This window comes from Xenopus laevis, chromosome 9_10S, assembly GCF_017654675.1.
Source record: "Xenopus laevis strain J_2021 chromosome 9_10S, Xenopus_laevis_v10.1, whole genome shotgun sequence".
In the NCBI taxonomy this organism is placed as follows: Eukaryota; Metazoa; Chordata; class Amphibia; order Anura; family Pipidae; genus Xenopus; species Xenopus laevis.
In genome coordinates, this window is record NC_054388.1 from 112,272,640 (window position 1) to 112,296,292 (window position 23,653).

At 37.5% G+C, this 23,653-nt stretch overlaps 1 protein-coding gene across 1 annotated transcript; it reads left to right on the plus strand.

The window, feature by feature from the left end:
* Nucleotides 1–4,510: 4,510 nt before the first annotated feature.
* Nucleotides 4,511–23,241, plus strand: LOC108705948 (interferon-induced very large GTPase 1-like). Its single transcript, XM_041578735.1, has 14 exons — nt 4,511–4,574; nt 8,043–8,129; nt 8,928–8,973; nt 9,912–10,090; nt 11,417–11,465; nt 11,624–11,739; nt 12,295–12,358; nt 12,863–12,978; nt 14,037–14,100; nt 14,611–14,726; nt 16,278–16,341; nt 17,587–17,696; nt 17,993–18,038; nt 18,341–23,241. Exons 2-14 carry the CDS (start codon nt 8,073–8,075, stop codon nt 23,035–23,037), a joined length of 5,724 nt encoding a protein of 1,907 aa, XP_041434669.1. The 5' UTR covers nt 4,511–4,574; nt 8,043–8,072; the 3' UTR covers nt 23,038–23,241.
* The last annotated feature ends 412 nt before the right edge of the window (nt 23,242–23,653 follow it).

Genomic DNA, 23,653 nt, shown 5'->3' on the forward strand with positions numbered 1-23,653 from the left:
TCAACTAATTCTTTGGGGTCTCAATAGGGTCCCTCAAATATTCTACCATTAGTAGATCTCTTAATGATATCCCTTTAAGATGAGAACCTCCATTAATGGTATGATTGAAATCAACTGTACAATCAGTACATTTTCTGGTGACCGGCTGGTATGGATTTAGAAACAAATACTTGTGTTCCCTTGTTCTCATGAGGCTTACATCCATTAGAATGTCCACATATACAATGAAACTATTGGCACATAAGGGATGAAGGAAATACTTTGCCACAATTCACCATGAAGAAATGCCTATAGACTCTAATGTATAGTGAAAAAAATGTTGCATGATTTGAAAAAAGTCATTTGTAAAAACAACCATTGACCAAGTGTTTGGCAATTTTTGTGAATATTTGGTTAAGTAAAACAGGTCAGAAGAAGTTAAAAACTATATCTCCACTTATAAGTTAAAAAAACTGTGGCACCAGGGCCTCCCATAAAAAAAATTTTTTTAAAATAAAAAATTGGTGGTCAGGGCCCCGTACAAGTTAAAAAAAAATAATTGGTGACCAGGGCCCCCTATAAGTTAAAAAAAACATTGGCGCCAGGTACCCCATAAAAGTTTTTTTTTAAATATTGGCACCAGGGCCCACATAAAATTCATTGGTGGTCAGGACCCCCAAAAAGTAAAAAAAAATGTTGATGCCAGAGTCCCCCATAAAAGTTTTTTTTAAAAAAAACATTGGTGCCAGTCCCGCCCTTACACGTTAAAAAATAACATTAGGGCCCCAGAGAATAATTTTAAAACACATTGGTGGCCAGGGGCCTATAGAATATTAAAATGGCCAGGGGTTTAATAAAATAAAATACACACATTGGTGTTCAGTAGAACTGAACTTGTGGCTTCAGGACTTCAAGTTCGGCTCCTTTCGTGACTTTGGGTCTTTTTGCGGCTCTTCGGGACTTTGACTCTTTGGGACTTTGGCGGTTCGGGACATTGGCAGATGTGGCTTGGCAGTCAAGGTGGCCAGACTATTTTGAAAGATGCAGCACAGCCCCCCTTTCGGCCTAGGCCCGGTACAGTAATACCCCCTGTACCCCCCTGGCCCTGTGGATAACCATAGAACAAACACATGTTTCACAACCCCTGAAACATCTACCATGGCTACAGCCACCAAATCGTCAAAATCTACCAAATGATTACCCTCTACTAACTGAAGCATTGAATACATGGGACTACCTAAAGAACAAAATGGGCTTGATGTCTGAATCTTCCCTTTTAGCTCCAATTTTTCATAATTCAGGCATTCATCCAGGAAATCAACAGGAACGCATGGACAAATGGTCACAGGGAAATACAGTTATGGGACCTATTATCCAGAATTCTTAGGACCTGGGGTTTCTGGATAAAATATCTTTCCGTAATTTGGATCTTCATACCTTAAGTCTACTAGAAAATCATGTAAACATTAATTAAACCCAATAGGCTGGGTTTACTTCCAATAAGGATTAATTATATCTTAGTTGGGATCAAGTACAAGCTACTGTTTTATTATTACACAGAAAAGGGATTTCATTTTTAAAAATTTGGATTATTTGGATAAAATGGAGTCTATGGGATAATGGCTGTTCTGTAATTCGCAACATTTTTAACAACCTGTTTAGGAACTGTCCTTAACTCGAATTTTTAATTTCATTTTTCATTTGTGCTTTTTAAATTTGGATCATTTAATACATTTCATAACATTCGTAGTTTTAGAGAAAGTGAGTTCAGTCGTGGTTTTGGATTCCTCTAAAACCACTAAAATGAGACTGTTGATAAACAGGCCTCCACATGTTTGCGTTGCTTTTTACTGATATACATAGGCTTAGGCTTATCCTACGGATTACTCATATGGTTGGACAGGTATGGGATCCATTATTCGGAAACCTGAAAGCACATCTCCCATAGACTCCATTTTATTCAACGAATGCAAATTTTTAAAAATGATTTCCTTTTTCCCCATAATAATAAAACAGTAGCTTGTACTTGATCCAAACAAATACATGACTAATCCTTATTGGATGCAAAACCAGCTTATTGGCTTTATTATGGGGCCAATTCACCAAGCTCGAGTGAAGGATTCGAAGTAAAAAAGACTTCGAATTTCGAAGTGTTTTTTGGGCTACTTCGACCATCGAATGGGCTACTTCGACCTTCGACTTCGACTACGACTTCGAATCGAAGGATTCGAACTAAAAATAGTTAGACTATTCGACTATTTGATAGTCAAAGTACTGTCTCTTTAAGAAAAAACTTCGACCCCCTAGTTCGCCATCTAAAACCTACCGAACCCAATGTTAGCCTATCGGGAAGGTCCCCATAAGCTTTCCTACATTTTTTTGGTCGAAGGATAATCCTTCAATCGTTGGATTAAAATCCTTTGAATCGTTCGTTCAGTTTTTGCGCTAAAATAAGGATTTTAATTCCCAATCGAATATCGAGGGTTAATTAACCCTTGATATTCGACCCTTGGTGAATTTGCCTCTTAATGTTGACATGATTTTCTAGTAGACTTTAAGGGGCCCATTTACTTAGTTCGAATGAAGGAATAGCATAAAAAAACTTCGAATTTCGAATGTTTTTTTGGCTACTTTGACCATCAAATTGGCTACCTTCGACTACGACTTCGAATCGAACGATTCAAACTAAAAATCATTGGACTATTCGACCATTCAATAGTCGAAGTACTGTCTCTTTAAGAAAAACTTTGACCCCCTACTAAAACCTACCGAGGTGCAATTTTTAGGTCGAACAAAAATCGTTCGATCAATGGATTAAAATCCTTCGAATAGAATTCGAAGGATTTAATCGTACGATCGAATGATTGTTCGTTCGATCGAACTATTTGCGGTAAATCCTTCGACTTCGATATTCGAAGTCGAAGGATTTACATTTGGCAGTCGAATATTGATGGTTAATTAACCCTCGATATTCAACCCTATGTAAATCTGCCCCTAAGTATGAAGATCCAAATTATGGAAAGATCTGTTATCTGGAAAGCCCCAGGTCCCAAGCCTTCTGGATAACAGGTCCAATACCTGTACTATACTTTTATGCAATCCGTTGTTCTATATGGTGTCATGTGGACTTCACACATTCATAACACTATCTCAATTTCTTCCCCTGTTATTCATTGATAATTAGTTTCAGCCTTATTGGCAGTCTGGATAGTAAACAGGGGACTGCTTTTCCTTGACTAATCAAATATGTGATACTGTCAGAGTCTATTGCACAACAGGTTTAGTTTTATGCATTAGTAAGGCTTGAAGAATATAATACAGGTATGGGACCTGTTATACCTGGAAACCTGTTATCCAAAAAGTTCAGAATTACCGAATGATTTTTTCTGTGTAATAATAAAACAGTAACTTGTACTTGATGCCAACTAAAATATAATTAATCCTTATTGGAAGCAAAACTAACCTGTTAAGTTTATTTAGGGGTTATTTATTAAAGTCTGAATGCCAAAAACTTGAAAAATCAAGGTTTTTTTTACTATAAAATCCAAATTTTTAGTGAAAAAAACCAAAATTTTTTAGGATTTATTATACCCCGAGGATGGAAAAAGGCAGAATCAGAAAATCTGGCATCTCAAACATGCCAAGGTAGTACAGGTATGGGATCCGTTATCTGGAAACTCCTTATCTAAAAAGCTCAGAATTACAGAAAGGCAGTCACCCATAGACTCTATTTTTAAAAATGATTTCCTTTTTCTGTGTAATAATAAAACAGTAACTTGTACTTGATCCCAGCTAAGATATAATTATCCTTATTTAAAGCAAAACCAGCCTATTGGGTTTATTTAATATTTACATGATTTTCTAGTAGACTTTAGGTATGAAGATCCAAATTACAAAAAGATCCATTATCCAGAAAACCCCAGGTCCCAAGCATTCTGCATAACTGATCCCATACATTTATATAAGTCAATGGGAGAGATCCCTATCCTATTTGAAAGTTTCTGTGGTCTGCACTGAAATTAGCTCTAAAAGTCCAAAAATAGTCGGAAAAATAATCTTTAAACTTCTGGCGTTTCAGGAAAAAGCCCGAAAAAATGGAGTGACTCATAAAAAAACTCCGATTCAGTTTTTCGCTCGATGTTATCGGGTTTTTCCCCAATCCGATTAAATCAAGCTTTTATAATACTAAATTAGGTCCAATCATGGATTAATTTAATTTAATTAAATCATTTTGATTAATAAGGCCTCCCATGTATACATGATTTTTTAGTAGACTTAAGGTATGAAGATCCAAATTATGGAAAGATCTGTTATCTGGAAAACCCCAGGTCCCAAGCATTCTGGTTAACAGGTTCTATACCTGTACATATAAAAATTGCAACAAAAAAAACAAATGTTTTAGGTGTTTGTTGTACCATGGAGAACAGTAAATGTTAGTTTGTGGAAAGTCCAAGTATTTTTTGCTTATCTGATTTCCTGCTCTTCAGCTCTTGTGTGTAGCGTGACTGTCAGCTAGCATCTGCCATTTCCTGATTTACCTGCAGCTCGACAAGTAACTACGGACTGAGCTGCCACACATTCTGATTGTATGAGAGGTAGGTTAATGATAATGTTTTATTTCTTTCATTAGCCCAATATAGTGTTTTAATGCTATACAGGGAGGGATTTGTATCAGTACAACTGTAACGCTGTATAACCCATTCTGGAAGTCGCTACAGGTAACAGGTACAGGTTTGCTGTTGAATTCAAATCTTTGGGGGGGTGGCCTTCTCATAATTTGGAGCTTTCCAGATTTCAGGATAATGGATACAATACCTGTAGAGCTCTATCCTTTGCTACTCACTGTTCAATTTGTTCTGACTTCATGTGCATGGAATGTTAATCCCCAACCAGTGGCTTGCGAGCTCTACATGTTAATCACCAACCCTTTGGATGTTGCTCCCAAAGAAGATGCTTATTTTTTAATTGCAGGCTTGGAGGCAAGTTTTGGTTTCATAGAGCCAGGTGTACTGCCAAACAGAGTCTCCTGTAGGCTGCCAGTCCACATACAGGCTTCTGAATGGCCAATCACAGCCCTTATTTTGTGCCACCCAGGAACATTTTCCATGCTTGTGTTGCTCCTCAACTCTTTTTACATCTGAAAGCAGCTCACGGGTGAAAAAAGTTTGAGGACCCCCGGCATAGAACATGGTATCAGTAGGCAGCTCCACTCCCGAGTGAGGACCCATTCCTTTCATGTTCTCTGGCTGACACACCCTTGAAGGAGAATCATAAAAGGGAAAATAATATGTAGACTGGAGGAGAGCTGACTTCTGCAACATAACTTAAAAACATTGTTTTCAGCTAGAATTATATCTGCTTCCCTTATGGAAATGTATATGTTTGACTTTATAACTCTTAAAGAGAAATACTTTTTATTGAACTATTGAATTAGTTCTGTACTGGAAAATAAGACTGATTGGAAAAACCAGCAAAAGACCAGTAAGGGGTGGTGTGACCACAGTGTGATTCTACTGGTCTTGAGAGCGCCTCCCATTAATGTATTAATAACCGCATGACAACAGATGATCCCCATTCATTTCAGTAGGATGTTTCATGATTGCATTTCGAGCAGAAAAACAGAATTCTAGCATTCATAACATTAGAACAACTACTGTAGGTTTTTACATTCCTTCGCTCACCCTTCCTTTTGGTTTGTTTAAACGTGTTTTTCCTGTTTCTTGTGTACAGATGGTACAAAGTAAACAGTATTTTTAGTTTAAGGGGGAATTTTTCTTTTTCATTTTTGTTTCACTGATTAACTTCCTGGTGGTGACACATTTAACAATTGCGTGTCATTGTACTGTGGTTTGCACTTTTCTCTCTTTATATGGCAGGTTTCTATTATTTTGGATAATGGCACATGGGACAGTTCTAGGTGTGATGTCGCCTGAGCAGTTTTCAGCTTGATGATCAGATCACAAAATGCCCAAAATGCTCCCTGTCCTTTATATGTCTTGTCATTTATACTTGTATGGTTGTCACAGAAACAAATGAAGGCAATTATGATCGTTTCAGCAAGCTAACAACTACCATAAAGAGAAGACAGTGGATGGGGCCAGTGGTAGGGATGGAATTAAGATAAATAGGTGCCTTCAAGGAATCCAAACTGGTTGGCCCATTGGACGATTGAGTAGATAAGTGCAATATGGTAACTTGGGTGTCTCCAGCTTTTTTTAAATAATGGTGATACTAAGTACTGTAGTGAGTGCACTGTGTAGCATGCAACTGGGTACTATATATCAGTGTTATAATGCAACAAGAAATGAACAACATTTTATAGAATATAAATCATCATACTAATTAACATGTTTGGCTAATGGAATAGACCTTCAGACAAAATGAAGTTATTTTTGGTTCTGCCCTGTATACAGTATCTGATATGTAGACAAGCTCAGGGCCGGATTTCCCTCAGCAGCACCCTGAGGCCACTTAGTCTATAGCCCACCCCATCTGCCTTCACGCTCATGCCCCCCCCCGCAAGCTCACATACGCATGTGCCAGACCACTGTGGACCTGTGCGTCCCCAGTGCAGCTTACAATGTGGCTGGGCAACATGCCGCCCCTAAAATTTTGCACCCTAGACCCGGGTCTTTGTGGCCTCTCCACAAATCCAGGCCTGGACAAGCTCATCTTTATCTTACTATGTATACAAATTTTTACCCTGTTTTATTACTTTATAGGTTACAGGGTTAGTTGACATAACTAATGTGCTGGCTAATGTCAGAGGTTCTGCAAGGTACTATAAAAATGTATCACACAAAGAATTGAGCTCATACAGTATGTAAAGCGTAAAAACAGAAACACACCAAGACTGCCTCAGTGGAGCTAACTATCTATGGTCCTTATCACATTCCATCAGGAGTAAATTTACATGCTTCGTTGATTTTAAATCTGGGAGAAAACTCACAAAGACACAGGGAGAACCTCCAAAACTATTTATAAAGAGTGCCTTGGTTGGAATCAAATCTAGGACCCCAACGCTGCAAGCAAGGCAACAGTGCTAACAATCCACTGCCTTTCTAGGCACTAAACTCTACACTAAGGGAATAAGTAAATTGAAAGCTAAAGAAAGGTAGCTGAGAAAGAATAATCTGTGGTTAAAAAATTGTCAGGGTAGGCTTGTTAGTGGTTTGTGGCAGAGCAGATACTGGATTCAAAATGGTAGCTTTGAAGGGAGAGAAAGTTGGAAGGGCAAGCATTTTAGAGTTTTAACCTTGAAAAGCAAGTTGCATTTCCTGAAATAACGATTTTTTTAACGAAATTCATCGGATGAAAGTGAGTGTAGGACTGGCCAGACCAAAGATGTGTTTTGCCAAACAGCCTCCTATTCCCCAGAGTCCAGTCTAGAAGAAATGTATCCCAATATAAATGTATCAAAGGTGATTAACAGTGATGGGCGAATTTGTCCCATTTCTCTGAAAAATGCACAAATTTCCCGTGAAATTTGAGCGAAACTGTGTCAATTCTAATGCCCACGTCAATTTTGATGCGAACATTAGAGTCAATGGGCATATGAATAATGTTGACGTGCAACAGTTTTCCGACGGGCGACCACATTTTTTTCAGATTTATTGTGAATTTATTTGCAGCGACATAACGTGGAATTTTGCCGCGAATTCGCGCCAGCCAAATTTATTCTCCCTCATTAGTGATTAGTACCACATACTTGTCCTGGTGACTGACTTTTAGAATTAGAACCTGATTAAAGGAGTTCAATGACATTGTGGCTGTTCCATAAAGAGGTATCTAAACATTCTCATTTCTTATCACCAAAAAAAATGCCACTAGATGCTTCCATTGGTCATATTACTGTGAAATTAAAAAAATAAAGGGTGGATTTATGAGAAAGAGTTGTTGGATCTGCTCACCCTATCCAAAACTATATAAAAGTGAACCTTGTCAGTTATGATTTGTATAGTTTTTGGGTAGGAAGTAGACCAGAATAACCATGTACTAACTCAACTCTTACCCTGGTCTCTAAAACAGCTTTATCCTTTTCATGTATTCATACAATGTTACAGGTTTGGAATATTAAATGAAGAAAAAGGGAAATGTCTTTGAGGCCCCAGAATTCCAGGCAGAGAGGGATTGCTGGAAATCCTTCAAATGTAAGTTCTCATTTTAATGCTGACGATTGATACTCATTCATTTACTACAGGTATGGGATTCATTATGTGAAAACCTATTATACAGAAAGCTTCAAATTTATTTTAAACAAATAATTAAAAATGTGGAAACATTTTCTCAATAATATCAAAACAGTATCTTGAACTTCACCCTAACTAAGATATAATTAATCATTACTGTAGTCAGAACAATCCTACCGGACCTAATTAATGAATTTTTAATAGATTTAAGATTTGGAGATCCAAATTACAGAAAGATCCCTTATCCAGAAAATCCCAGTTCCCGGCCATTCTGGATAACAGGTCCCATAACTGTACTTTAATCTCTTTAATCTCTCGCAGTATTTTCTCTCATCTGGACATCTCAGCTGACAATGTTCTGTACAGGTATGGGATCCTGTTATCCAGAATGGCTCCCATAGACTCCTTTTTCTCCAAATAATCCACATTTTTAAAAATGATTTCCTTTTTCTCTGTAATAATAAAACACTACCTTAATCTTGATCCAAACTAAGATACAATTAATGCATATTGAAGGTAGAACTAGACAGTTTTTTTGTTTATTTAATGTTTATATGATTTTTCTAGTAGACTTAAGGTATGAATATCCAAATTACAGAAAGATCCGTTATCCGGAAAACTGTCCTGAGTATTTTGGATAACAGATCCCATACTTATATATTAATATAGTAGATGGCAAGTTCATTAAATTGAATGTAAAAACATCTTTCAATAAACTGTTTTCCCCTTGTATCATTATTCTTGTCAAATATTTTCCAGCAAAACCATTTTCCAGAAGACCAACACAATCCCATAACTTCTGAAAGTGAGTATTTTCTAAAGCTTTTCTATACTCTGATAGAACAGGTTTACTAAGGACCAGGTATGATGGAAAATGTACTTTAACAACAGTTCTTCAAACTGCCATGCCTACTTTTCCCAGTCTTCAACCAGAATAATGCTAAGATGAGCTCCTCTGCTCCAGCCTTAAAATCTAGACTCATGGTAGAGAAAGGAGGTCAATGGCAATGCAGAAAGTGTTCAATATGTGAACCTCCAACTATTAAAGGGGTACTATCATGAAAATAAAACTGTCCAGATCAAGGATAGTCAAGGAAGTTGCCAGGAGAATGAAAGAGGCTGCTCTGATGTTCTTCTGCTTAGGAAAGATTTCAGAGAGGTTTCTCATTTTATACCTAAGCAGAAGAACATCAGAGCAGCCTCTTTCTTTCTCCTGACAACTTCCTTGACTACTTGCTGGTCAGACTGGTGGGAAACTGACCAGCAGGTGGCGCTGTTGTAACAAAATTCATTCATATTAACAGCACATGTATCCCATAATATCTTGAAATACAAGATAAATAAATAATGAATGTACATTGCAAAATGTCTTAGAATAGCCCCCGTATCAATTTTACATTTGCTTATTTTAAAGCTTTACTTATCCTTTAATACTTTTTATTCAAAAGTTTGTGCGGGTCACTTGCTGTTTCCTGTAGCAGGGGGGCTGCTGGCTTTGCTGGAGGGTCTTTGAAGCAGGAACAATCTACTTGTATGTCAGTGCCTTCCACCTCTTATTCTTTATGGTGACTAAACTATGGTTAGAAATATCCAGTTTATTATTTCCCCTAGTTAAAATGTGTACTTAGTAGGCAGAACATTTGTAACATAACATCATATCTTATATGAGACAGAGGAACATTATTAAGTTTTCTAATAAAAACATTCATAAAAAATGTTGTTGTTTAATCTGTTTCAAAATAGGTAGTAATGGAGAAGAGGAAGCAAAAGGTAACTATGTCAGGGGAATGATAAGAAGAATTAATAGCATGAGCATCAAACCAGATACCACAGAAAGCAATAGCCAGAAACAGAAAGATGGAAGATTCCAAGAAACCCAGTCTCCACTCCATTTAAACAGCCCAGAAAACATGAACATCAAGGTGAGTTTTTCAATTTGGGAAATAGAAAGTGCACTAGGGATTGTTCCTTCTTAGTTGTGCTTAATACTGGAAAAAAACCATTGGAATTGTGGTGTTTCTCTGTTTGTCTGGAGGGTTCCTACTGTAGTTTTGCTTATAAAACCCTTTATTGGTTGTTTTTCATATACCCAATCACATCAGCCCATATCCTATGCTCTTGTTGATGGGTTAATGAGGAGAACTACACTAACAAAACTCGAGATCGCACAGTCAATTGCGGAACAATCAAAGCTTGGCCATCCCAAGAGCTGGTAGATGGACCAGTAATTCATTACAAAAGAGAAAACAAAAGAATTAGCCTCTGATTAGACAGAAAAGGGATACAAGAGCTGGAATACTGACCGTTGAGGATGAGATTGCTATTCTGTTGCCTCAGCCATTCTGTAAATATTACACTGTGCCACCATAACGTAACTCCCTTTTCTTTAGAATGGATAGTCGCAGCTTGCCCAGGCTTAGTTACCCATAGGACCCAATCAGATGTTTCTTTTTAAAAAAAAAAGCTGACAAGTATATGCTGCATGCTGATTGGTTGCTACGGGTTACTAGATCTTTAGCCATTGAACTAAACTAAAGGAGAACTAACCCCCCCCTTACCAAAAGCCCCCCTTAACTTCCTGGCATTGCCCCCCCTCTCCCTCCCCTCAATCAGGGGCGTAACTATAGAGGAAGCAGACCCTGCGGCTGCAGGGGGGCCCAGGAGGTATAGGGGCCCCATGAGGCCCTAATTCATATACAATTTCAATAAATATTGGAGAAACAAGTCAACCTCTAAACATTTTGGGGGCCTGAAAAATAATTTGCTGTGGGGCCCAGTAATATCTAGTTACGCCACTGCCCTCAATGTGCATTAATCAAAAAAAAACCTTTAAAAAAATCTGACCCTTAAATGCATTTACGGGTCAGAATTTTTTAGTTTTTTTTATACTAATGCACATCGCAAGGTGAGATAGTGGAGGGGGGGCAATATGCCAGAAAGTTTAGGGGGCTTTTGGTAGGGGGAGCTAGTTCTCCTTTAAAGGTTCAAGTAGCAAGGTCTCTTATCTGCCCTAATAAAAAAAAAAATCTTTGTATATTTATACTTGGTCAAACTCCACCACCCACCCACCTATCGCTCCCTTGCACATGGTGAGCATTTGCATGAGAGTTTCTGGACCCTTACAAGGAGAAGGTAAAATTCCACTTATGTCAATACCTTACAAATTCTTACAATAAATCAAATACTTGACTATAAAATAATATTAACAATATACAAAGCAACTAAGAGCTCATGCTTGTTATTTGCAGCAATCTCATTCAGAGGAAATATCTCAACAGCCTTTGGATATCCCCAGATGTGAGTTCTTTACATCGTTATATCTAAATATCTACATTTACATGATGTACTGACATATGATACTGATACCCAGAGAACTATAACTCAAGCTAGATTTCCGTGACTTTTATCTTGACGATTTAAACATGTTCTAATGATTTTCCTTTGTCCCCTTTAAGACCGTCAGTCGGAACTGAAAAGCAGAAATGTTATTCAAAGGTCACATCTTCCACGGCCATCAATAGCAGTAAAGTCAACTACAGTTAAGAGTGAATCTAGTTCATCTATATCACCAGTAAGTCTACACATTGTGTGCCCTGATAATATTGATCAATAGCTACATTATACTAGTCCTGCACCGGGTCGTGTACCCGCGGATTACTCAAAAAAGCGGTCGGGTTCTTGGTAGTACCTGGCAAATGTACGGGATTGGTCCCTTCCGCCCACGAAGGCAATCTTTTTAGAGTGATGTCACTTCCCGGTTTTGAGGGTTCAAGGTTGGAAGGTAAGTTTTACTTATAGGGTCCAAGTGGGGGTAGAGGCTCTGGGTAAGGGGATGTGTTGTGTGGTGGGTGCGGGTCAGGTTAGTTTAGGGATCAGTGGGTATGGGTCAGGCAATGGTCCTTCCAATTGTGGTCTCTACCTTTGTGTTGAACATCATTGGAACTATTACCAGTAGTTCTTCATTGACCATGCACCATGTTGTATATGGTACTACAGAACAGTGGCCCCACCCAAAAGGCATGATATATTTTACTTTCAACTTTAAACTACGCTGTATAGCTTTGTCTTTCAAAATCAGCATTGTTATATCTGTAAGTATAAATAAGCACTCTTGTGTATTACACAGCAGCCTTCAAAGACAAAGATGGCTAAGGATCTTGAATGGAATGGTGCCCAAGAAAATTCTCAAAGTAAGTATTTTTAATAATTTTTGAGTTGAACAATATGTGGATTAGATTTTATTTTTTTTTTAAATGTAAACCTCTCGTTTTTCCCCATGATTGGTAAAGTTAAAATAAAACTTGCCTCCTAAAAACTGGTGAGATTTTTGTTTAAAAAACAAATCATGAAGGAAAACAATAAATAAAGCACCAATGAGTATAAAACATATATATACCAGGCACAACCTCGATATGAGGTAACCATGGGAGCACAGAGATGTAAGAGCTGTAACAATGTAGGTGGAATTGGGTGTCCTTTATACTTCCCCACTACTAGAATCAGAAATGACAGCCACCATTTCAACTCAGTTAAATAAGAAGTTATGATATGGGTGAACTTGGTTTTTTTTTTGGGTGGACCTTGGTGCCCAAAGTCTCATTGCAGTTTGTAAGCTGATAGCCCTGTAGGAAAGAAATGCTCAGTTCTGACCAGACATCTGACCAGACATCACTAATTATGTACATCTTCACTAGAGTTTCCATCTGATCAGAAAGTCAAGACAATGAATGAAAGGCATCTTCCTCCAAAGCCTGCACTACCAAGCCAGGTCTCCAGTGTCAAGAGTGAGACTTGTCCACCTGCACCATCAGTAAGTTTGTGGAACTATGATATGATCTATGCACAGGGGGGGATTTAAGCATTGTACACAGTAGAGATAGCAGAGCTCATTTATGAATGCAAGTGCAATATGAAAAGCACAGAAAGGTGTGTTCCCTTAAATCATGAACAAGTTTTAATGTTAGTTTCATCAGTTTGTGTCATAATTCCAGAGACACCTAGGGCAGAGAAATGCTGTTCACCCCCAATCTCACCCTAACTCACAAGCTGGGCTTCGAAGAAATTCTAAGGACATTCTACCCAAATTTCTCCTAACTTGGCTTCTCCAACAAAGACTAAACCCCACTGTTTGGGAAGCCCTGTGTTAAGGGATCCTGGAAATAAGTCCTCCTCAAGGCTGGTGTTCATACTAGTGCACTGGTGTATTTGGGCTTTAAAAGTCAGTCTCTGGCTTGGAAACTGAGTTTTGTGTGTTATGGTTAAATTCTTGGTTCCTTAGTTTAACCACTAGTGGGCTGCAACTAAAGTTGACCTTAGCTAGGATCTCCAGATAAGTTTTTAGCTGGAGGGGCATGTGGTGAGTTCTAAAGCTTAGAGCCTATGAAGGGAATATGGAAAAGTGAAGATTTCTATTTGACCTGTCTTGATATGAAGAGTATTCATCTTGTAAACTCCGAAGAAAGTAGTTCTTTAGCCAAGGCCTGGGTGGAGAACAGAAATAGCTGGTCAATTTGCCTTGTGAAATGATTTGAAGTGCTGAGGTTTTTCCTCTAGCCAAGGGTGTTGGGTTGGTCAGCCTAAAGGTTAGATTTGAGGGGGTATAACTTAAAGGAATTCTTTATAAAGAGGTCCAACCAAAACTTTCAGTAGAATAACCTTTGTGTTGAACATCATTGGAACTATTGCCAGTAGTTCTTTATTGAGATTGACCATGCACCATGTGTTATATTGTGCTACAGAACAATGGTCTCACCCACAAGGCACAAGGCATGATATATTTAACTTTCAACTTTTAACTATAGATTTGTCTTTCAAAATCAGCATTGTTATATCTGTAAGTATAAATAAGCACTCTCATTTACTACACAGCAGCCTTCAAAGACAAAGATCGCTAAGGATCTTGAATGGAATGGTGTCCAAGAAAATTCCCAGAGTGAGTATTTTTTAATAATTTTTGAATTGAACAATATGTGAATTAGATATTCTTTTTTAAAAATGTAAACCTCTTGTTTTTCCCCATGATTGGTAAAGTTAAAATAAAACTTGCCACCCAAAAACTGGTGAGATTTTTGATTAAAAAACAGATCATGAAGGAAAACAATAAATAAAGCACCAATGAGTATAAAACATATACATACCAGGCACAACCATGATATGAGGTAAACATGGGAGCACAGAGATGTAAGAGCTGTTACAATGTAGGTGGAATTGGGTGTCCTTTATACTTCCCCGCTACTAGAATCAGAAACGACAGCCACTGTTTCAACTCAGATCTATAAGAATTTATGCTATGGATGAACTTGGAGTTTTCCTTGGGTGGAGCTTGGTGCCCAAAATCTCATCTGCGCATTGCAGTTTTTGAGCTGACAGCACTGTAGGAAAGAAATGCTCAGTTCTGACCAGACATCACTTCTCTCATTATGTACATCTTCTCTTTCACAAGAGTTTCCATCTGATCAGAAAGTCAAGACAATGAATGAAAGGCATCTTCCTCCAAAGCCTGCACTACCAAGCCGGGTCTCCTGTGTCAAGAGTGAGACTTGTCCTACTGCACCATCAGTAAGTTTGTGGAACTATGATATGATCTATGCACAGGGGAGGATTTAAGCATTGTGCACAGTAGAGGTAGCAGAGCTCATTTACTGTATGAATGCAAGTGCAATATGAAAAGCACAGAAAAGGTGTGTTCCCTTAAATCATGCACACGTTTTAATGTTAGTTTTCATCAGTTTGTGTCATAATTCCAGAGACACCTAGGGGCCGATTCATCAAGCTCGAGTGAAGGATTCGAAGTAAAAAAACTTCGAATTTCGAAGTGTTTTTTGGGCTACTTCGACCATCGAATGGGCTACTTCGACCTTCGACTACGACTTCGAAACGAAGGATTCGAACTAAAAATCGTTCGACTATTCGACCATTCGGTAGTCGAAGTACTGCCTCTTTAAAAAAAACTTCGACCCCCTACTTCGGCAGCTAAAAGCTACCGAAGTCAATGTTAGCCTATGGGGAAGGTTCCCATAGGCTTGCCTAAGTTTTTTTGATCGAAGGATATTCCTTCGATCGTTGGATTTAAATCCTTCGAATCGTTCGATTCGAAGGATTTAATCGTTCGATCGAAGGAATGATCGTAGCATTTGCGCTAAATCCTTCGACTTCGATATTCGAAGTCGAAGGATTTTAGTTCCTAGTCGAATATCGAGGGTTAATTAACCATCGATATTCGACCCTTGATGAATCGGCCCCCTAGGGTAGAGAAATTCTGTTCACCCCCAATCTCACTCTAACTGACAAGCTGGGCTTCCAGAAGATTCTTAGGACATTCTACACACATTTCTCCTAACTTGGTTTCTCCAACAAAGACTAAACCCCACAGTTTGGGAAGACCTTTGTTAAGGGATCCTGGAAGTAAGACCTCCTCAAGGCTGCTGTTCATATTAGTGCACTGGTGTATTTGGGCTTTAAAAGTCAGTCTCTGGCTTGGAAACTGAGTTTTGTGTGTTATGGTTAAATTCTTGGTTCCTTAGTTTAACCACTAATGGGCTGCAACTAAAGTTGACCTTAGCTAGGATCTCCAGATACGTTTTTAGCTGGAGTGGCATGAGGCAAGTCCTAAAGCCTATGTAGGTAAGATGGAAAAGTGGAAATTTCTATTTGACCTGTCTTTATATCAAGAGTATTCATCTATATAAAAATAGTTGTTCCTTAGGCAAGGCCTTTGTGGAGAACAGAAATAGCTGCTCGATTTGCCTGGTGAAAGTTCTATAGTGCTGAGGTTTTTCCTCTATCGAAGTGTGTGTTACTCTAACTATGAGTAAATAGGTGACGTGGCTGCGAATTGTCTTTTTTGGGAAATTTGTCATAAAAACACAAATGCGCCCCATAGAGAGAGCACTAAAATAAATACAGAAATTATGCTTCTACACTTGAAAGGGGCATGAGTATTGTTTTTATCACATTGATGGTGTATACACATTGCCCATATTTTTCTTCAAGCTGTATGCTGTTTTGCCAGTAGTTCTGCATGGGGTGTTCACAAGGGTACAGAATATTAAAAACTAAGCTTTTTAATATTTATGAGCAAATTTATATAAAGTGTAATTTCATTGACAGCGACCTTTTAAGGCAGTAAATGAAAAAGAACGAGAGGAAAAGCAAGCCCTAGATCATTTTCGCAGTGAGTATTTGTAATTCAATAGGCTATTATTATATTTATATAATATATTTTAAAAGGTTGCAAAGATCAATTTCACCAGATGATTAGAGATGACAGACATAAATAGAATTATTGATAGAAATTTGCTAAACAGATAAAGGCAGACACAGGTAAAACATGCACTTTATCATGAAATGTTGCATTTATTAGCATCCCCATTGGGTGCTTTGGGTCCCACTGGTCTGGTATTTCTTTTATGGCCATGGGGCCTCATTTAAAAAGCACAGGATCATAAAGACCAATGCATTTCCCATAAATACAGCTCAACAAATTTATTCATGGGTGTAGATTGGAGGTGGTATGTGGGCACATCCATTTGACAACGCCAAGCTTGTCCATCATTCAGGCATAACCACCACAAAGCAAGGTGTGACTAGTTGCCTATGGCACATACTAAGTACAGGGCTGCAGACTGCAGAAGCCATTGCTCCAGCAGCAGCAGGTAAGTGCATGGATCTAGATATAATTCTATACCCCTCGCACTTGATGATAAAGTAGACAAAATAAGGGGGGTTGATCAATGCACATTCCCTGGTCCCCTGTCTCATAAGTAATCCAATATCTATGCAAATGCATGTATTTACAAAAACAGGGGTTTTTAGTTACAAAGTTATGATAATAAAATTGGTAAGCCACCATACTACATAAATGTAAACCACGTATGATAAATGACCCTATGGGACCTTGTCTTTCTGGTTGTGTTGATCTTGTACTGTAGCACCTCAACCTGTTGTAAGGAATATAAATGAACTTAATTATTGTTTCTATATAATGTTATAAATACAATTATTTCTCATTCCTTTGTGTGTTAATTATATAAAATTAAAATTAAGTCATAAAATTAATAATATATATATATATATATATATATAGAGAGAGAGAGAGAGAGAAGTGAAGAAGCTCGCACTCACAGGACTTATCAAAATCAAAAATGGTGTTTATTTCAATATAAGTAACTAACGTTTCGGCTTGCACTCAAGCCTTTCTTATATATATATCTCAATGCAAAGAGATCTGCTCTGTCGGGTCTTTTTAAACATAAAAAATATTTTATTACAGAGCTACAGACGTTTTGGCCTATCCTAAGGCCTTTCTCAAAGTGTATATATAGTGCTGGGGTTAACTTGTGTAGTATGTGTATATATATATATATATATATATATATATATATACACATTTTAGTGATCTAATTTCATTTCTAATTAGGTTCCCAATTAAGGAATCCTGAGGGACTGCCTCTTCATGCTTTTTCTGAACATCAGCAGAACAAACATATTGATGAATGTGACCTGGATCTATACACAGATAATGCACCTGTAAGTCTATGGTGCTGGTTAAGATGATTTATCAAAAATGGATAATTCTGGATAAGTAAATTGAAATGTTCATTTGTGAAATAATTGTATGGGCTTGACCCCCTTTCAAGCTTAGCATGCTTTTACTGCAGACCTATACCAGGGAATGATAAACAACAGCATAAAAACAAAATGTGAAGGAATAAACAGACATACATCGATTTAACAGTAAATCCTACAGTTCTGTATTGATTTGTAATGTGTTACTACTATAAAAAAGCAATTCTAATTTATGGAACTAATTATTTTTGGTGCAGGAACAATCCAATTATGAAGAGGAAAGGTCTTCCAGTACAAAACCAAGTAAGTGATTATTCTTTAGTCACCATCAACATAGTTTACCCTATTATTCCCCAAGGCCCACTGGACATAAGACATTTTAAATGATGATACGGCTAAACTACCTGACTGGCAACTAACAGAATGACAAATAGACTGTCTAGGAGAGGCACTTCTACTGCAAGTATAGTGGCATTGATTGTGTAAGAGGAGATCAGCATTTCCCGAAATGTATGCTAATGAAAATGGATTCTGACTTTATGTCATTGAGTACTAAAATGTATAATATATTTATTTTTATCCATATGGTTTTTTTTTATCACCAGGTAGACAAAAAGCATTTGCAGAAGTATTATCAGAACTGAACTTGCAGCATTGTAGGAAGTCCAAATTGTCACTTAAGGATGTGCTAAGCATAGGCTTGGAATCTGTAAAGAATGCTGAGCTTAACACCCTTGAAGACATTCCTCAGTATTTTTTGCAGAAAGTCATGGCTCTTGATGGCGGAGCAAGAAACACAACAATAAACCAGCCATCACCTGGAAAGGGAGATGAATGGGATCTAATATTTGACAAATCTGAAGGCATGGATTTTAATTTGCAAAATCCCATCCATCCACTTGATGTTCTTTGCGCTGTTTTTCATTGTTCAGATAACTTTTTACGGCAGGAACTCGTATCTAAAATGTCTTTGTGCCAATTTGCTGTCCCTTTGATTCTTCCACCTGGTGATGGCACCGAATGTACCTTCTTGCTGTGGGCAATGAGAGGTATTGTAAAGAGGTGGAGACCTCACTCATTAGCTGAAGTAAGAGGATTTATTGAAGACAATTTAGTGAATGTACGTATGCCAACATTTTCTTTTGTCAGACTGGGGGAGTGCAACTTATCCAAGTCCAAAATCCTTAATCAACTGCTTTGCCAATCTCAGAATTATTATGACATTTTTGTGAATCATGATATGGACTGTGGAAATGTAGAAAAAAGAATTGCCGATGGATTAGTGGAAATTTCTTGGTTCTTTCCTGGAAGTGTGAATAAATCAGAAATATTCCAAGAACCTTTGGCAGTCACCAATTTACGAGGAGACTTGAAGAATAACTGGAGACAATTTGCATTTATAACAAATGTTTCATCAGCTGTGTTTATATTGACAAAAAATCTATCTGAGAAGGAATATAAATCACTTTTGTCATGCAAAGATGACAAAACACATTACTATTTTATTATTGACATAAGCAGTGACGACAAGCAGGCAAATAAGAAAACAATAGAGATAGTGAAGAAAATGTCTGAGGAACCTAAAGTTCACTTTTTGAAAACCAGTATTAGAAATGTAACAGAATTAGTCAGGCAAATACGGCAAATATTTGTTAAATTTTTTGAGACTCCTGTAAGCATTCAAGATTTGGCTACTGCAGTCTCTAAACATGGCATCCAAGTAGATGAGAATTCTCTGGACTGTCAGAAAGCCAAAACAAAAGCCATTTCAATCACAAGTGAAATAAAAAACGTATCAGAATTTAAGGGAAAAGCAATGTATCTCCAGGGAAATCTGTGGAAAGATTTATCCAAAATAGAAAAAGAGTTGTGTAGAATGAAGAACCAAGGAAGCACTAACATTAATACTTATAAAAGGGGACTGTTAAGAACATGTTTTGATCTACACAGGACACAATACCAATGTGAGCTACCTCGTAGCATAAGAAACTATATGAACTGTTTAATGATAATGAACACAGTGGAAAGGGAATATTTTATAAGATGGTTGAAGTTTTACTTGGAGATAATAACAAGAAATAGTCTGTCAGTATTACAGGCTGAACACAACGAGAAGTTCAATGAATTGTCAAAAAATCCAGATGAATTGAATCAATTATACTATAAAATGTCTGACAGCTCTTTAGGGGTTGATCACTTTCTCCGTGAGTTGGGCCAGTACTATGAAGTAGAATGTTGCATGGTTGATGGAAACCAAATAAAATCAAATGAAAGGCAGTTCAGTAAACTACCAGGAGTAGCAGCTGATCTCTTGTTGGATGGCTTCCCATTAGAACTGATAGATGGAGATGCCTCCAACATCCCTCTAAAATGGATAACAGATGTTCTAAAAGAGCTAAACAAAAAGACAGAGGGAAGATGCAGAATGAGAGTAATCACAGTGCTGGGAGTGCAGAGCACAGGCAAGTCCACTCTTCTAAACACCATGTTTGGGCTGCAGTTCCCTGTGGCCAGTGGACGTTGCACACGAGGAGCCTTCATTACTTTGATAAAAGTGAAAGAAAACTTGCAAAAAGAGCTGGGTTGTGAGTTTATTCTGGTGATTGACACTGAAGGTTTAAAGGCTCCCAAAATGGCTTCTTTAGAGGACAGCTATGAACATGACAATGAGCTGGCAACTCTAGTAGTTGGATTGAGTGATATAACCATAGTAAACCTGGCCATGGAAAACATCACAGAAATGAAAGACATTTTGCAGATAGTAGTCCATGCATTTCTTAGAATGAAAGAAGTTGGAAGGAAACGCAACTGCTTCCTTGTGCATCAGAATGTGAATGATGTCTCTGCTTTTCTGAATAACAGAATAACTAGGAACAAACTTTTAAATGAATTAAATGACATGACATGCATTGCGGCAAAAATGGAGAAAATAAATCTGTCTTTGAATTTTACTGATATTATTACTTATCATCCTGACAAGCACAGCTGGTACATCCCCGGGCTTTGGCATGGTGTCCCGCCAATGGCCCCAATAAACTCTGGGTATAGTGAAAATATTTTCAAGCTGAAAAAAAGCTTGATTGAATTAATGAAAGAAAGCGGGTGCCCACCTCCTCAGAATATTGACTCTTTCATTGAATGGATACAAAGTTTGTGGAAAGCTGTGAAATATGAGACATTCATTTTCAATTTCAGAAATATCCTAGTTGCTGAAGCCTATGAGCAATTGTCTACGAAATATTCAGAATTGGAATGGAATTTCCGCAAAAGGGTTTATTCATGGGTAACAGAACAAGAAAATGTGATAAAAAACCAACCACAAAGTAAACTAGAATCCATCATGGCAGAAATTCTAAATAATGAAACAAGTAAGCTATTGGACAGACAAGAGGCCCACATGACAGAACAGTTGAAATATTTTTTAGAGACAGGAAATAATAGAATGTACCTTGCAGAAAGATACAGAGCAGATTTCTTGAGCTATGTCAAATGTCTCAGAAAGAACCTGGAAATTATTATATCCAACAAGTGTTGGGAAGCTGTTCGAATTCATAGTGGGAAGCAGGAAGTTCAAAAAATTCAGGAGTGTTGCCAGAAATTTCTTGAAGAGAAAGTCAACCTTCATATGAAAAGCCAAAACTTAAAATTACATGACTTGAGTGACTCAGAATTAAAGAAAGAGTTTGAGTCCATGTGGGATCAAATTTTGTCAGAGTTACAGGTGGGTCGCTTAAAGAAACAAAGAGTTGACTTCGAAATTTTAGAGCAACTTACAAAGGAAATGAAAAACAAAGATGGCGCTGTTCAGGAGAAACTTCAGAGTATAAAATCCCTAAAAGATTATGGACAGAATCTTTTTGAGATGGATAAGAGCTATGTTACCATTCCTTGGTACTCGCCAAAAGGAGTCATTGAAAAAATCAACAAGGGCTGCTATAAGAAGCTAAGTAATATTGCAAAGTCATTAGAATACAATTGTCAAAGCTACGTGACAGATATCATTAACACAGGAGAGGATTACAATGAAACATACTGCCAGGAGCTGCTAAACATGATTAATTACAAACTGAACGATGAGGAAGTAAGAAAGCTTTACCCCAATGTGTTGTTTGAGGTTGATCTGAAGTTACACATTTTAGGAAGAGCAGCCCCTCAGTTTCAGAAGATGCATGATGACTTTGGAATGAATAATGACCCCAAACTTCTCATGAACAGGCTAAAGCCTCAATATTTCTCAATATTTAAGGATAAATTACATCAGAAAGATGAATCTAAAGTCAGAGCTCAAGCTTTCTGTCAACAATGCCTCAAGCCGTCGATCTGTAACTACATTTTCAATCAACTCGGTAAAGAAATAATGGATGACATTCTGAACAATTCTTTAACCATCAGGTTCAACAGCCAGAATCATTTCCATTTCAGTCTCCTGAAAGAACTGCTTGAAACAAACAGATTTGAGCAATATTCAGAATATATAGTCCACTACGAGTCATATGTGAAAAAGTGGATCATGAAGTACATTGAAAAGAAATATAAAAATTCTAAGCGGTTGGATCAGTTGGTTAAAAAAATTCTTTCATCCATCATTAATAAAATACAGTCAGCTCTCAGAGACAAAAATGTGCAAATGAGTCAAAGTATCACAGAATTTTTCGAAATGTTTCGTACAATTCTAAACAAACACTTGGTGATTTCAAAGAATGCCGTGAAAGTCATAATTTTTCAAAACACAGCTGATATCAGGCTGTTTTCACACAACATTGATGTTCTTCTCGCCGAAATGCAAGAACAAATCAGATTAGAAATGAAGTCACTAAGCATTGAAGTTTTACTTTCTCAACTTTTGGTAAAACCTCATATTGAATTATTCAAGAAAGTAATTGGATGTGGGAAGAAGTGCCCATTTTGTAATGTCCCTTGTGAAGCTGGAGGAGATGCCCATCAAGAACACTTTGCATCTGCTCACCGGCCCAAGGGTTTAGCTGAATACACATTTTCAGATAATGCTCTTTCTAAGACAATATGTTCCACTGCTATCCTATCTAATGGCAAATTCAGGAATCCAGACACAGAAGGAAAATGGCATCCATATAGAGATTATAGAACTGTCTATCCCCAGTGGATCATACTGCCAGAGAGAAGCATAACATTTTCACTTTATTGGAAGTTCGTCCTTGCGCAATTCAATTATGACTTTGCAAAACTCTACCAAGCAAATCCAGCAGAAATCCCCGAAGAATGGTTAACAATAACAAAGGAACAAGCTCTTGGTAGTTTAAAAGAAATGTACAACATAAAATGAATAACAACTAAATAAGTTAATGACCATGTTCCTGGGTAAGAACCAGGAGTACATTGTTTATTTTGTATTAAGTTTTTTATTGACTTAAAACTGCCTACTGCCAGTTCACTGTTTTACTATGGCATTTGGTGGTGTCATTCAAACAGTTAAAGGAACAGTAACATCAAAAAATGAAAGTAATAGTAATAAAACTATAATGTAGTGTTGCCCTCCACTGGTAAAACTGCTGTGTTTGCTTTAGAAACACTACTTTTGTTTATATAAATATAGCAAAGGGACAGCCATTCAAAGGAGAAAAGGCTCAGGTTACACAGCAGATAAGCTCTGTAGAACATAATGGTGTTAACTGTTATCCACTATTTAACCTGTGCCATACAGCAATTTTTCAATTTCCGCCATGGCTACACAGCAGCTTGTTTATATAAACTATAGTAATACTTATCTGTTATCTACTAAGTAGTGATGGGCGAATTTGCGCCGTTTCGTTTTGCCGAAAAATTTGCGAAACTGCGATTTTTTGACGGCGGCGCCTGTTTTCGACGCCGGTGAACATTCTTTTTGACGGCGGCAAATTTTTTCGGATGAATTTTCGCAGGTGTTTTGCGAATTTATTCCC